Genomic DNA, 14,436 nt, shown 5'->3' with positions numbered 1-14,436 from the left:
GATCACATCATTAGGAGAATGATGTGATGGACAAGACCCCAATCCTAAGCCTAGCACAAAGATCGTGTAGTTCGTATGCTAAAGCTTTTCTAATGTCAAGTATCTTTTCCTTAGACCATGAGATTGTGCAACTCCCGGATACCGTAGGAATGCTTTGGGTGTACCAAACGTCACAATGTAACTGGGTGGCTATAAAGGTGCATTACAGGTATCTCCGAAAGTGTCTGTTGGGTTGGCACGAATCGAGACTGGGATTTGTCACTCCGTGTAAACGGAGAGGTATCTCTGGGCCCACTCGGTAGGACATCATCATAATGTGCACAATGTGACCAAGGGGTTGATCACGGGATGATGTGTTACGGAATGAGTAAAGAGACTTGCCGGTAACGAGATTGAACAAGGTATCGGCATACCGACGATCGAATCTCGGGCAAGTATAATACCATTAGACAAAGGGAATTGTATACGGGATCGATTGAGTCCTTGACATCGTGGTTCATCCGATGATCGTGGAACATGTGGGAGCCAACATGGGTATCCAGATCCCGCTGTTGGTTATTGATCGGAGAACGTCTCGTCATGTCTACATGTCTCCCGAACCCGTAGGGTCTACACACTTAAGGTTCGATGACGCTAGGGTTATAAAGGAAGTTTGTATGTGGTTACCGAATGTTGTTCGGAGTCCCGGATGAGATCCCGGACGTCACAGGAGTTCCGGAATGGTCCAGAGGTAAAGATTTATATATGGGAAGTCCTGTTTTGGTCGCCAAAAAAGTTTTGCACTTTATCGGTATTGTACCGGGAGTGCCGAAAGGGGTCCGGGGGTCCACCGGGGGGTCCACCTGCCCCGGGGGGCACATGGCTGTAGGGGGTGCGCCTTGGCCTATATGGGCCAAGGGCACCAGCCCCAAGAGGCCATGCGCCAAGGAAACTTGGGGAGGGAAGAGTCCTCAAGGGGGAAGGCACCTCCGAGGTGCCTTGGGGAGGATGGACTCCTCCCCCCCTCTTGGCCGCACCCCTTCCTTGGAGAAGGGGCAAGGCTGCGCCTCCCCCCTCTCCCTTGCCCCTATATATAGTGGAGGGGAGGGAGGGCATCCATACCTGAAGCCCTGGCGCCTCCCTCCCTCCCGTGACACCTCCTCCTCTCCCATAGGTGCTTGGCGAAGCCCTGCAGGATTGCCACGCTCCTCCACCACCACCACGCCATTGTGCTGCTGCTGGATGGAGTCTTCCTCAACCTCTCCCTCTCTCCTTGCTGGATCAAGGCATGGGAGACGTCACCGGGCTGTACGTGTGTTGAACGCGGAGGTGCCGTCCGTTCGGCACTAGGATCTTCGGTGATTTGGATCACGACGAGTACGACTCCTTCAACCCCGTTCTCTTGAACGCTTCCGCTTAGCGATCTACAAGGGTATGTAGATGCACTCTCCTTCCCCTCGTTGCTGGTTTCTCCATAGATAGATCTTGGTGACACGTAGGAAAATTTTGAATTTCTGCTACGTTCCCCAACAAGAGTCAAGACGAAAACGTGTGCCAACCCCTATGCATAAGTTCACAAGGTCACTAAACCCGCAAGTTGATCACCAAAACATACATCAAATGAATCAATAGAATACACCATTGTCACCACGGGTATCCCACGCAAGACATACATCAAGTGTTCTCAAATCCTTAAACCGATAAGTTAACTTCAAAGGGAAAACTCAATCCATTACAAGAGAGTAGAGGGGGAGAAACATCATAAGATCCAACTATAATAGCAAAGCTCGCGATACATCAAGATCATGCTGAATCAAGAACACGAGAGAGAGAGAGAGAGAGAGAGAGAGAGAGAGAGAGAGAGAGAGAGAGAGAGAGAGAGAGAGAAAGAGAGAGAGAGAGAGAGAGAGAGATCAAACACATAGCTACTGGTACATACCCTCAGCCCCGAGGGTGAACTACTCCCTCCTCGTCATGGAGAGCACCGGGATGATGAAGATGGCCACCGGTGAGGGATCCTCCGTCCGGCAGGGTGCCGGAACAGGGTCCCGATTGGTTTCTAGTGTCTACAAAGGCTTGCGGCGGCGGAACTCCCGATCTATTGTGCTCTCCGATGTTTTTAGGATATATATATATAGAGACGAAAGAAGTCAGTCAGGGGAGCCACGAGGGGCCCACGAAGGTGGGGGGCGCGCCTCCCTGCCTCGTAGCTTCCTTGTTGCTTCCCTGACGTCTACTCCAATTCTCCTGGATTGCTTCCGTTCCAAAAATAACTCTCCCGAAGGTTTCATTATGTTTGGACTCCGTTTGATATTCCTTTTCTGTGAAACAATAAAATAGGCAAAAAAATAGCAATCTGGGCTGGGCCTCCGGTTAATAGGTTAGTCACAAAAATCATATAAAATAGCATATAAATGCATATAAAACATCCTAGATGGATAATATAATAGCATGGAACAATCAAAAATTATAGATACGTTGGAGACGTATCAGCATCCCCAAGCTTAATTCCTGCTCGTCCTCAAGTAGGTAAATGATAAAAACAGAATTTTTGATGTGGAATGCTACCTAGCATATTTCTCAATGTAATTTTCTTTATTGTGGCATGAATGTTCAGATCCAAATCGAGAGAGAGAGAGAGAGAGGGAGGGAGGGAGGGGGAGAGAGAGAGAGAGAGAGAGGTGATTACACTCCACATCGATGCGTCCAAGGAGAAGAACGACGCCCACACACGCCCTTACTGCTAGCATCGACCAGAGCTATGCATGCCTTTCGTCTGTATCACCACACACCTACATCCCATACCACCAGAAAGGGGCAACACCGCCTCAAGATGGTTCACTCCGTCATCGCCGTGACACCTCACCATAGGAGCCGCATCGGCAAGCCACAGCAGAACCTCCATCAAAACGGCCGACACCACCACGCCAAGTCCATTGGCGCTGCCAGCACCACCACGCTGAGTCCACTACAGCCGCCAACACCACCATGGCACCCAGTAGTAGCAGAGCCACAACATCACCACGCCTAATAGCGGCCTTAGCCCGAGCGCACCCACCCAGATGCAACAAGGGTGGATCCAGCGCCCCTGGCTGCAGCGGCCGTCGAGGTAGCACCACCAGACACAGACCACTCCACCATCATCGACGCCGAGTAGAGGAGTCGTCGTACCTTCGTTGCGTCGCGCCGCCAAGATCACTAGCGGCTAGATTCGTGCCATCATCGGTGGCGGGGGAAGGAGGGAAGCCGCGCTGGGGAAAGGCCTCACCGTCATCAACACTGCCCAGGCTTTGCCCCACAGTGGCCCACGACAGCAGCGGGGGGGGGGGGGGGGGGGGGGGGGGGGGGATGGGGCCGCTGGTGGCGAGGATGCTATGGGTTCCCCCTGTGTCGCCTCAGAGAGGGATATGGGTGTCGAGGGAGAGGAGGGAGGCGAGTCGCTGAAAAAAATTGGAGAACGTTGGAGAACAAAATGTGTTTGAGCCATGCGTAGGACGTTTAACTACGTTTCGAGGGATGGTGTTGGACATGCCCTTGCCATAGACCACTGGAACAGTGGATGCAAAAATCATATTCTAATTCCGAGCTCAAATGCACCCTGACGAACAGTAAATTTTTTAGTAAAAGACAAATTCTATTTTTTTTAGTAAACTTTGATAAATATTTTCTATGCTTAACAAATTTTAGCACCAAATAACATTCATGGTAGTCGTGGCAAAATAAACCAGTACTCCAAAATATTTCAGGAACTAGCATTTTTTTAGCATCAATTTTTTTTCATGACTTCCATGATGTCATTTCGTGCTGAAATTTTGCAAGAATGCAAAACATTCATCAAAGTTTACCATAAAAGAATACATTTTTTAAAATAAATTACTATTTTTTCAACTATACTGTTCACTAGGGTATACATTGGAGCCCGGAGATACTCCACTTCCCACAACAATCGTTTCTTTCTTTGTGCTGTCAAACAAAAAAGGCGTCAGCTCATAGCTAGGAGGAGACTCGCTCCTAGTCCCCACCGCCAGCTCGTAGTCCTTTTTCTTCCATCAAAGAAGCGGGGGAATAAAGGGGGACAAGGGAAGACACCAGCGGAATTTTCCTTTTTCCTCCCCGAAGCGCAGCTCCACGGGCGGCTTCGCGATGGCCGCCGCCGACTACGACCGCGCGTACCGCCCCTACGCGCCCTCCTCCGCCGCCGACTACGACCGCCCCTACCGCAACGAGATCGTGCCCTACGGCGACCGCCGCATCGACCTCGTCGTCAAGCCGCCGCCGCCCACCAGGTCCCCGCCGCCGCCGTTGCCGGTCACCAAGAGCGGAGGCGGAGGCGGGATAGGCTCCGCCTGGTGCTTCAGCGACCCGGAGGTGAAGAGGCGGCGTCGGGTGGCGAGCTACAAGGCGTACTCGGTGGAGGGAAAAGTCAAGGCCTCCTTCCGCCGGGGCTTCCGCTGGATCAAGGACAAGTGCACGGGCTTCATCCATGGCTGGTAAGGATCACCTCCATTCCTTCACTTGGCTGCTCCCACCTTCGGTCTTCTCCCTTGGTTCCCCGCTCCCTTCTAATTTCACCATCCTGAATCGGCCGTGGCTACCCGATCATGGAAGACCCCTCCTTCCACTGTGGAAACGGGTTTCATCCGAGAAATCGCAAATCCGTTAGCCTTCTATAAACACTACTAGAAGGGATTTCATTTCTCGCATAAAATTTCTGTCGTTTTTCCCGGTTCCTACGTGTTGGTATAACTGCAATCCTGTTTCATCCTCCATTATGCAAGCTTATTTAAGGAAATAGTACTACATATGACATGACAGATCTCCAACGAGTACCAAATTGATCACAACTTTTATTTCCATGAGTGCTCCCCTTTCCAAGTAGTAGTACTGTAACATATCACTAGTACCACCATTTGGTCCTGATATTTCAACCTCACCTCTAATCTATCCCTTATTAATTCTCTCTTCCAGAATCCGTGGTCTTGGGTGAGTTCTATTGGGATCGAAGAAGACGCTGCAACAATGTGCGAGTAACGGATGCTGTTGCCTTTGCTAATTTTGTCCATGAGGTTGTGATGGTAACTTTTGGGTCAGGTTTATAGGAAACAAAAAAGAATTAAGAGCTTCCTCATGAGATTGCGTTGATTGCAGATGCTGTTCTTACTGTCTGCTAATTAGCTAGTTGTTTCAAGAATGTCTCAACAGGAGTTGAATCTTTGGAAAGGAACTGGTGAATTTTCATGATATCTCTATGTCTCTCCTTAAGCCACGCCATTCTGCATGTGGATTTTGATGTTTTGAGATTTTTTTGGGTTCTTTTATACCACTTTCAGTATGACGGAGACATGGTTAACTGAATCATGAGAGGAAAATGGGTCATCCCCAAATTGGCGTATCAGAAACCTGTTCCCTCAATTTGCTGTGCCGTTGCCGCCAACTGTTTTCGATTTGCCAAGACAAGACTTTGTTGTCCCACGTATGAAACAAGCTGTCCACTGCTCTCAATTGATAATTTCCTCTTAAGTTAGCAAAAAAGAGTCGTTTTCCTCCATGAGCGTAACCTAACCTGTGTAATTATGTTGAGTGACAAATTTGAGAGCATGCAACTTCTCCATTTGGGTGGATGAAGTGCGCACGTGAAAGATTCCTGCTGCTGCATCAGGCAATGGTCGATGCGATGCGACTAGCTCACACTCACGTGAGTTGGTGCGCAGAAAGAGACGATGCGCCTGGGCTAGGCGTCAACCGTGAAGCCGCGTTGCGTAGCATCTGGAATGAGTTGTCCTCTCGCCTGGAGCTGGTGGCAAAGATGCCTTTCTCGGGAAATTACTACCTGACGGAGATGGATCGAGCTGTGCAGTTTTGCCACCCTGACGGTGACGGGTACCGCAACAGCCAGATGCATGTGACACACCTCCTTGCAGAACCACAATTCGTTCAATATCACTTAACGACATAGGCATTTAATTTTCAACACAATACAAATGGGATGCAAGTACCTCAATAATTATTCCGATTTTTGGTTTGATGGGGTCCCCTTCAAAAGGAGACACCCTTCAAAAATTACTGTATGCTGCTTATTGTGGCATGCACAAGATACATCCATTTCGCTGACAAGTATTTTCAGACGGAGGGAGTAAAAGGTTTCGCTTTGTGCTCACCACGCAGCTGCGTGCTTTACTTCACTGCACCTCGCTCTCTTATATAGCCAGCTACCCGTTTGTTCTCGCTCCCGCTGGCGAGGTGGTACTATTGTCCCGGGTTAAGTTCTCAAACAACCTACCGGCAGCACCACAAGTCCACAACCCACAAAGGTTCAGCCCAGGGCTACTACCACTGCCACGGGCCGCTTACAGACTTGAGTTTAGGCCCATCCTTTTGACCTCACCCCTCGCCTCTCCACGCCACGCACAGTGACAGACACACCGGAGTGAGTCGAGTGACTGACTGGGAGGGAAAGCGGACGAGCGACCAAGGCGGGTCGACGGCGGCCTGAGGCCCGCGCGTGCCCCCTCCATTGCCCCCCGTCAAGGTACTGCGTCGCTATCCCTAACCATAACCCTATCTCCTGCCGCCCCCCAAAGCCGAATTAGCCGGCGACCTCGACCGTTGTAAATCGCCAATGCATTCTAACCGCAAATCGAACATGTGCTGGTCTGTGAGTGCTTACGGCCGGCATGAACCATGGGTTGCATCGGCCACTGAAGGCGCTGCTGCGTGGCGTTCTTCTCATGGGCAACATCGGTATGCTGCACTTGGAGTTTATGGGCATAAAGTGTTCGAGGAAATGCCCTGCTCAAATTCCAAGCGTTCTATGTACAGTACTTTTAGTAACCTGGAAGCAGCTGGTTCTGGGGCTTCTTCTCGTGGATTTCCATGCTATGGTGCTGTTATTTCGTTATTTGCTAGGTGTTCTTCTGGTATGGTGATGGTAAAGCGGCAATTGGCTCGGTAGGGCTTGGCAAGGGTAAATACTAAAGAAGATCTAACGGTAATCAAAGAAGGGGGACTATCTTTGAGCTGTGGCTCGATTCGTTGTCTGGCCCGACCAGCACTGCTCCACTCCTTCGACTATTCCTAATTTTGCTGTTACTATAACACAGCGTCGTCCTCCTTGAGCCATTCCAATTCATCCATTCATATGTGGATCCATTAGGTTCTTCCCAAACATTGGTTCTTCCACAGCATACAAGATCGACCTCAGTTGAGACATAAGAGTTGCTGTCCTGGTGCAAGCACATCTTATTTTCTGTAAAGTCAATGGTTCAACTGTATTCCTATGTCTCATGTTAAGCCCGCCCCTGCATATTGTGAGGAAATGTGTTGACCACATCGCTGTGTGGATACTAGTAGTTGGGACTTTTGAGCCATTCGAATGGTGTACTGTGTTATTGACTTGTATCTACCTATCTATCACTCTATCTTTACCTGCAAGCTGCAACTTCAGCCTTAAAACTGAAGACAGGAAAGCTAATACTACATGTGTTCTTTTAGACCATTTAATTTAGCGAACTTCTCTTCTCCTTTCTGCCTTATTCCTTCTTGATTGCTATCTGATAAACTGCAATTTGTACAATGTTCTCATGACTCATGCATTGCATCTACTGCTGTATTCCAGGTAACAGCCATGAAGGTCAAAATTCTTCAGTGGCATGCGGTGGCTTCTTGGACATGGGACGCACAGGATGAGACATGTGGCATATGCAGGATGGCTTTTGACGGCTGCTGCCCTGATTGTAAGTTCCCTGGTGATGATTGCCCAATCATTTGGGGTGCCTGCAACCATGCTTTCCATCTTCACTGCATACTCAAGTGGGTCAATTCTCAAACATCAACCCCCCTTTGCCCCATGTGCCGTAGGGAGTGGCAATTCAAGGGCTAAGGACATCTCAAACTATGTCAGTACCAGAAGTTTTCATATCTCCTCGTAGGAAACTAGAATGAATGTGTAACTGGAATGTAGTTGGGTTATCTTGTAAGTGCCCTTTCATACTTTCTGGAAATCAGGATGGTCGGTATCTTTTAAGTAAAGCTGTGAGACCTTTGAGCCACAGCTATTGTGTCTTTGCAAGTTGTGATCATACAAATCCAATGACTGACTTTGAAAAGTCAGCAGCCTGAGATTGTGACATTTTTTCTTGTTCAGCTTTTTACCTACAGATGGCCTCCCATGTAGTAATTTGATTCTGATTGGATAGTATATACTGTAGATATAACAACTAGCTTGTTCTGCTAGACTTACATTCATTTTAACAATGACACATATATCAGCAGGTTTTAAGTTCTTGACATGATTTGATGAGCATTTACTAGGCTATAAATTGAAATGTATCGCATCTGAGCAAGTTACACCGGGTCAGATTTTATCTTGTGCCAATTATGCCAGTAGATATCATCAAGACTTGGATTTTATCATGTAAAGTCAAGCATGTTTTAGACGAACAAGTAAAGAGTTACTGGATTAGGCTTAGTTCATGATATCTGTTTTACTATACTCAGATCGTTTGAATAAAGCATTAGGAACATTGTAAAATACAATGTGATTGAGTAGCAACCTGCCAGTAGTATATCTAGCATCTACTCCCTCTGTTCCTAAATATAAGTCCTTTTAGAGATTCTAATATGGACTACATACAGAGCAAAATGAGTGAATCTACACTCTAAACTACGTCTATCTACATCCGTATGTAGTCCATATTGAAATCTCTAGAAAGACTTATATTTAGGAACGGAGGGAGTAAGACAAAATGGGCATGAGTAGCAACCTGCCAGTAGTATATCTAGCATCTACTCCCTCTGTTCCTAAATATAAGTCCTTTTAGAGATTCTAATATGGACTACATACAGAGCAAAATGAGTGAATCTACACTCTAAACTACGTCTATCTACATCCGTATGTAGTCCATATTGAAATCTCTAGAAAGACTTATATTTAGGAACGGAGGGAGTAAGACAAAATGGGCATGAGTAGCAACCTGCCAGTAGTATATCTAGCATCTACTCCCTCTGTTCCTAAATATAAGTCCTTTTAGAGATTCTAATATGGACTACATACAGAGCAAAATGAGTGAATCTACACTCTAAACTACGTCTATCTACATCCGTATGTAGTCCATATTGAAATCTCTAGAAAGACTTATATTTAGGAACAGAGGGAGTAAGACAAAATGGGCATGTTGGTGCACCATCTGTTTTGTGCATATGATTCGAGTTCAGAACTTTGAGGTATTCTAAAAGCCTCTTCTTTAGATATCTGTATGTCTTGCCTGGATAAATGGTGGACTTGAACATTGGAGCCTGTAGTGATATCCATATTACAGGCATTTGACCTTCAGTTGCTAGTTTGTATGTGTGATACTTTAGTGACATAGAGGTTGTGGCAATATTCTCAACATCTGTGAAATTGAATCAGTCATGTCACTAGTTTGATTACTTATTCTTAAAGGCAGGTGGTGTTTATTTTAATGAACATCTTTAACATGTATAGAAATTATCGTTCTGTTCCTCGCTTTAGAATAAATTAAACAATCAGAATCGCTACTGATCAATTGTAATGAAAATATTATTTGCCCATCTTGACTAGCAGTATGCAGACTTATTTAGCAAGACATACTCTGGTCCCTACTTATATGCGAGATGTCATAATATGTATATGAATTGTCTAATCTAAGGATCGGTTTCAAGTCTGCCACTTTCCTTGCTACTCTACAAGGGCACTATACTTCTTGAAAGGCACTCCCTCTGTAAACCAATATAGGATTGTTTAGATCACTAAAGTAGTGATCTAAAAGATCTTATATTAGTTGACTGAGGGAGTATATCAGAGAGTAATGTGATCACAGAAGAAAACGCAAATGGTTGTCATAAATAAAATAATCAATTAAAGCAAAAGAAGCAAATTTGATGTTTAGAATGCAATTATGGTAAATAATATTTTGGTTATTAGTGGTTAGAAATGCCTATTGTCTTTGTTTTCTAGCTTTAATCTGGACAATTAAATCAAAAGAAGCAAATGGACTTTATTGATAACTTCTACTCCCTCCGTCCAATAATATAAGATATTTTTACAACCAATGTACTCAGTTTGGAGACGTTTCTACAGTTATATTTATGTGTGTCATAAGCTGGTTCCTTTAGAAAATTTGGGGGGTTTTAAAATTACATAAATGGTCCACATTCTATGTATGTTACTCTTTGGGCATCCTGTCTTCTGAGTTAGGGAAAAACTTAGTCAACAAGCACCAGTACCTTCGGCATTTTTATTCACAACAACTGTGAGCATCATGGGGAGACCCAGGTGCGCATGGTGAGCATCCAGACATTTTGGAGAGATCTGTTCTCTGTATTTGATGAGTAATACTAGCTTGCAAGATGCTCTTGGAATTTCCTGCCCATCCGTTCTCTTGTTAAGCAAACTAAACGAGTAATAACGAAAACAAAGGGTCTTATAACAAAGAACAAAAAGAAGTTGAAAAATACCAACAGCGTCTTGCCTTTTAGTAATTGAGTTATTACTTTTGTATTCCCTCCGATCCATGAGTAATACTCCCTCCGTTCCTAAATATAAGTCTTTCTAGAGATTTCAATATGGACTACATACGGAGCAAAATGAGTGAATCTACACTCTAAACTATGTCTATATACATCCGTATGTAGCTCATATTGAAATCTCTAGAAAGACTTATATTTAGGAACGGAGGGAGTACTATATAACTAAAATTATTATTTCAAGCATGCCTTCTTTGCCGTTAATTGGGAAGATCCAGACTGGGTCTTGATTTTCCAGAGGTCCTTGTGTCTGATCTGCTTCGTCCATCTAGGCCTTGCTGTGCTGTCCAATTCTTTTTGGCAGGTGGGCAATCTAGCCCTGCTATTTCGTGGCCGCTGCCTCTTCATTCTGAATGAATCATTCGTGGTAAGCAGGTAATGCTTTGTCGGGCTAATGGCATGGCATCACACCCTTCAGTGCCGAACGGAAAGGCGATATTATAATCTCCTCAGGTGAGGATGACAGCAGTGATCTTAAGTATCGCGGTCACCGTTAGATCGTTTTGTTCAGTTTGCATATCTCCCATGCTGCATGATTCCAAAAAAATCAGGTGAACTGTCTTGTTCAGCGGAGCCTTAGCACAAAAGCAACCAGGAATTCTTGAGGCTGCAGCTATATGACAACAGAGCTGTAGGTGTTTGTGGTGAGCAGTTTGGTAGTACTTGCGTGGTGGCGTGACAGGCTTGGGTTTTCCAGCGTGTGACCGCTGTGTCTAGTTGTCAGCCAGGATTTGTGGGAATGCCATGTAACCCCATGAACCAGATTCGTATAAGTATAATTTGTTTGCTTTTGGTGTTTATATGTCTGGTGAAACTTCATGGGAAGCTTCGGCTAGTGCCCCTCTTTTAGCTTGGCTGCGCAGTGATTTTCAAGGCTAGCTGCGCAGTGATTTTCGGCTGTTTTATACTGGCTGAGGAAATTTGTATTCGCCACCTTTATATGCAATACTCAAGACAGAAACAGAATCTTAGACCGGGGGTTCAGAAAACATCACGGTAAATTTTCCGGCTTCAGTTCTTCAGGCTGTTCTGCGTTGGGCTGGTGTACATTCCTGTGCTTCGACGCAGCGTGGAGACCGCGTATACGATTTCACTTGTGCGGGATGACACTGTGGAGGTCTTGGCCTGGCATGTACCCCTGTGAGGTGGACGTGGACACCTGGCCACTCCCATGATGTAAACTATTCTGAAGCTGCTACTACCGCGGGGATTACGCTGGTTGTTGGGTTTCAGGTCTTGATGGTCCACACTGCCACGCGGTTTACATCTTGATTAAGCAAAGCCATGTTCCCCGCTGACGAGCAGCTAGAGTTAACTCCATGGCATAGGGGACGTGAAATAGGGAAACGCGTAGCCGTGGCTATAATTTTATAAGAGTGATTCGTTAAGAAGGAATGATGCGCCATTTGAGAAGCGTTCGTAGAGGAACAAGCAATGCAATTCTTTTTGTGACGCCATACCACGTGATCTTCAGCTCCACGACTCACAAGTGACTGGATGAAAACAGAACGCGCAGAGCTGCTTGTGCCGGCAAAAAACTACAGTTGAGGCCACGTACTACAAACGCAGCCAGTGGGGCTAATTACGCGGTAGTGCCAAGGAGATCACAAAGGGAGTTTCAGTCTCGATTCTTCACACCATGTTCCTGTGCATTGCCACTTGATGAAGGCAAAACAAAACGCCCCTGTCATGTTTACGCAAAAAAGAAAAGAAAAAACGCCCCTGTCATGGATGAAAACCAGGAAATGGGAACCCACGGGACAGAGAGTGGAAACGGCCCCACGTTCGGAGGCGCGACGCAATCGCGTCCTAGCCGCCGTCCGTCAGCCCGATGAGGCGCCGCACTATGTGGCGCCCCTCCTGGCGGCCGGGCCCCACACGCCTGACCTCAATCATCCACTGCTGCCCCAGCTTATGCCAACTGCCAAGCAAGACGCGACGCAAGTAACAGACGCGCTCGCTTCCCTTCGCTCCCGCCGCGCTCCCGCTCCCGCTCCCGGCTCACCACACAAGCAAAGCATCCCACCCGTCCCTATTTATGCAGCGATCCCCGCCACACTCATCCATCACCAACTTTCTCAACCGAACAAACCTCCATACCAAAAGCAAAAGAGCGGAGCAGCTACACAGGCCTCGCGATCCTTTTGCTGAATCCACGCAGATAAACACAATGGCGGCGCCGGCGATGTTTCCTAAGGCGACGAGGAAGGCCTCCGTGGGCGGCCGGGCGTGGCGGCTGCTGCGGCTGGCGGTGCTCTGGGCGCGGAAGGGGAGCGCGGCGCAGAGCCTCCGCCTGCTCAAGACGCTGCGGCACAGCCGCGTCGGCGGCCTCGGCCTCGGCCACGGCGGCCGGCGCAACGACCGGCTGCACTACGGCGAGCGGGAGTTCTCCATCGACGAGACGCCGGCGTTCCGGTTCCGCACCCCCTCCGCGCGCGTGCTCCGGTTCATCCCCTGCATCGCGCCCTCCGTCCCGGACACCCCCGGCGTCTACGGCGACGACCGCTACTTCTTCCGCGACGACCGCGAGAGGGACGCGAGCTGCTCCGGGGACTTCTACGATGACCAGCCCAGCGAGTGCGGCCTGGAGAGCCTCGACGATGGCGCGGATGAGCAGCTGCTCGAGCGCGCGATGATGGAGGCGAGCGTCGGCTCGGCGGGAGCCGTGGAGGGCGGCGAGGATGCCGGGGTGGACGTGAAGGCGGACGAGTTCATCGCAAAGTTCTACGCGCAGATGAAGCTGCAACGGCAAATCTCGTGGCTGCAATACAACGAGATGATGGAAAGGAGCGTCTGCTAGAACAATAGTGGTAGGATTGTTTGTTTGCTCAATCTTGAGTTTTGGTTCATCGATGTCAATTGCAAGTTAGATATACAAAATGCAGTAAACCGTATTTGTCAAATGTTATATGTGCATATATTTTATTGATCTCTCAATTTCTGTCGGACTTTCTCTCTCCAAAACGTTGCCCTCGACTCGGCGGTAGATCTTTCAATTTCCTTTTAACATAGTACAATCGAAGTCTCTCACATACACTCACCCCTGATCCGTCACCGGGCGCACCCCTCTGGCCCTAGCTCCTCCCGGCCAGCTTTTAGTGCTCGTGCTCACGTCGAGCCAGCGTACAAGGATGCCCGAATCGGAGGCACACGCCATACGCCGCGAGAGGCAGCGGGCCGTGCAGAGGGCGGCGGAGCCTCCCGCACAGGCGCAAGGTCCTCCCAACCTTACGCGATGTTCATGAAGGTCAATTCGAAGGAGAAGATCCTAGGCAAGGTCCTCACCATGATGGAGACGGACGTGAGGCGCCTCCGCTGCAAGAAGGCAAGAACGCTCCGGCTCAACAATGAAGAGTTCGAGGCATCGGGAAGGAGAAGGCGGCCCCCACGGCAAAAGCGCCAGGACTCACAAAGGAGCGGGCCGACACTGTCGATGTCTCGCCGGCATCATCTCTTCTTCTTCTTCTTCTTCTTCTTCTTCGTCGTCGTCGTCGTCGTCGTCGTCGTCATTCGAGACCTTCTGCTGTGACGCCCCATTCATAATCGTGCACTAATCATACACATATCATGTCGGATCATGAACGGTGACCCACGTTAATATCACAACACAACTCTGCGACACAAATTAAACATAAATCTTTATATTACAAGTCAGGGTCACGAGGATCCATAATACATCAATCATCTGAGTACAAACATAGTTAGACAAGTTTTGCCTTAAGAAGGCCGAGCAAAAGAACAATGCTAGATCGAAAGCCGACGCCTCCTGCCTGGGACATCCCGACTGCTCCTGGTCATCGGTGTCCATATAGTACGCACCATCGGGGTAACCTGCATCCGCGACGCTACCAGTTGTTGCAGCAACCAGGTTGAATGAATAGTGTATCAAAGAAATGGCCACATCCAAAGTAA

The 14,436-nt window shown here is 47.9% G+C and overlaps 3 protein-coding genes across 3 annotated transcripts; all 3 read left to right on the top strand.

Moving 5' to 3' along the window:
* Positions 1-4,017: 4,017 nt before the first annotated feature.
* On the top strand, positions 4,018-5,222 carry LOC123092383 (uncharacterized). Its single transcript, XM_044514152.1, has 2 exons — positions 4,018-4,469; positions 4,948-5,222. Coding segments are annotated over exons 1-2 (348 nt in total). The 5' UTR covers positions 4,018-4,122; the 3' UTR covers positions 4,949-5,222.
* Positions 5,223-6,212: 990 nt separating this feature from the next.
* LOC123092384 (anaphase-promoting complex subunit 11) lies at positions 6,213-8,265 on the top strand. Its single transcript, XM_044514154.1, has 2 exons — positions 6,213-6,508; positions 7,595-8,265. The coding sequence occupies exon 2, from the start codon at positions 7,604-7,606 to the stop codon at positions 7,856-7,858; it is 255 nt and encodes an 84-aa protein (XP_044370089.1). The 5' UTR covers positions 6,213-6,508; positions 7,595-7,603; the 3' UTR covers positions 7,859-8,265.
* A 4,310-nt stretch (positions 8,266-12,575) lies between these two features.
* LOC123094895 (uncharacterized) lies at positions 12,576-13,472 on the top strand. The gene has a single exon (XM_044516763.1). It carries the CDS (start codon positions 12,695-12,697, stop codon positions 13,322-13,324), a length of 630 nt encoding a protein of 209 aa, XP_044372698.1. The 5' UTR covers positions 12,576-12,694; the 3' UTR covers positions 13,325-13,472.
* The last annotated feature ends 964 nt before the right edge of the window (positions 13,473-14,436 follow it).

The sequence above is a fragment of the Triticum aestivum genome, chromosome 4B, assembly GCF_018294505.1.
Source record: "Triticum aestivum cultivar Chinese Spring chromosome 4B, IWGSC CS RefSeq v2.1, whole genome shotgun sequence".
NCBI classification, from domain to species: domain Eukaryota; kingdom Viridiplantae; phylum Streptophyta; class Magnoliopsida; order Poales; family Poaceae; genus Triticum; species Triticum aestivum.
The sequence above is the reverse complement of the archived record's forward strand: the minus strand, read 5'-3'. Positions and strand labels throughout refer to the sequence as shown.

Bases quoted from the DNA above. Each gene is read 5' to 3' on its own strand.
- LOC123092383 (XM_044514152.1), top strand. From the start codon at position 4,123: ATGGCCGCCGCCGACTACGACCGCGCGTACCGCCCCTACGCGCCCTCC.
- LOC123092384 (XM_044514154.1), top strand. From the start codon at position 7,604: ATGAAGGTCAAAATTCTTCAGTGGCATGCGGTGGCTTCTTGGACATGG.
- LOC123094895 (XM_044516763.1), top strand. From the start codon at position 12,695: ATGGCGGCGCCGGCGATGTTTCCTAAGGCGACGAGGAAGGCCTCCGTG.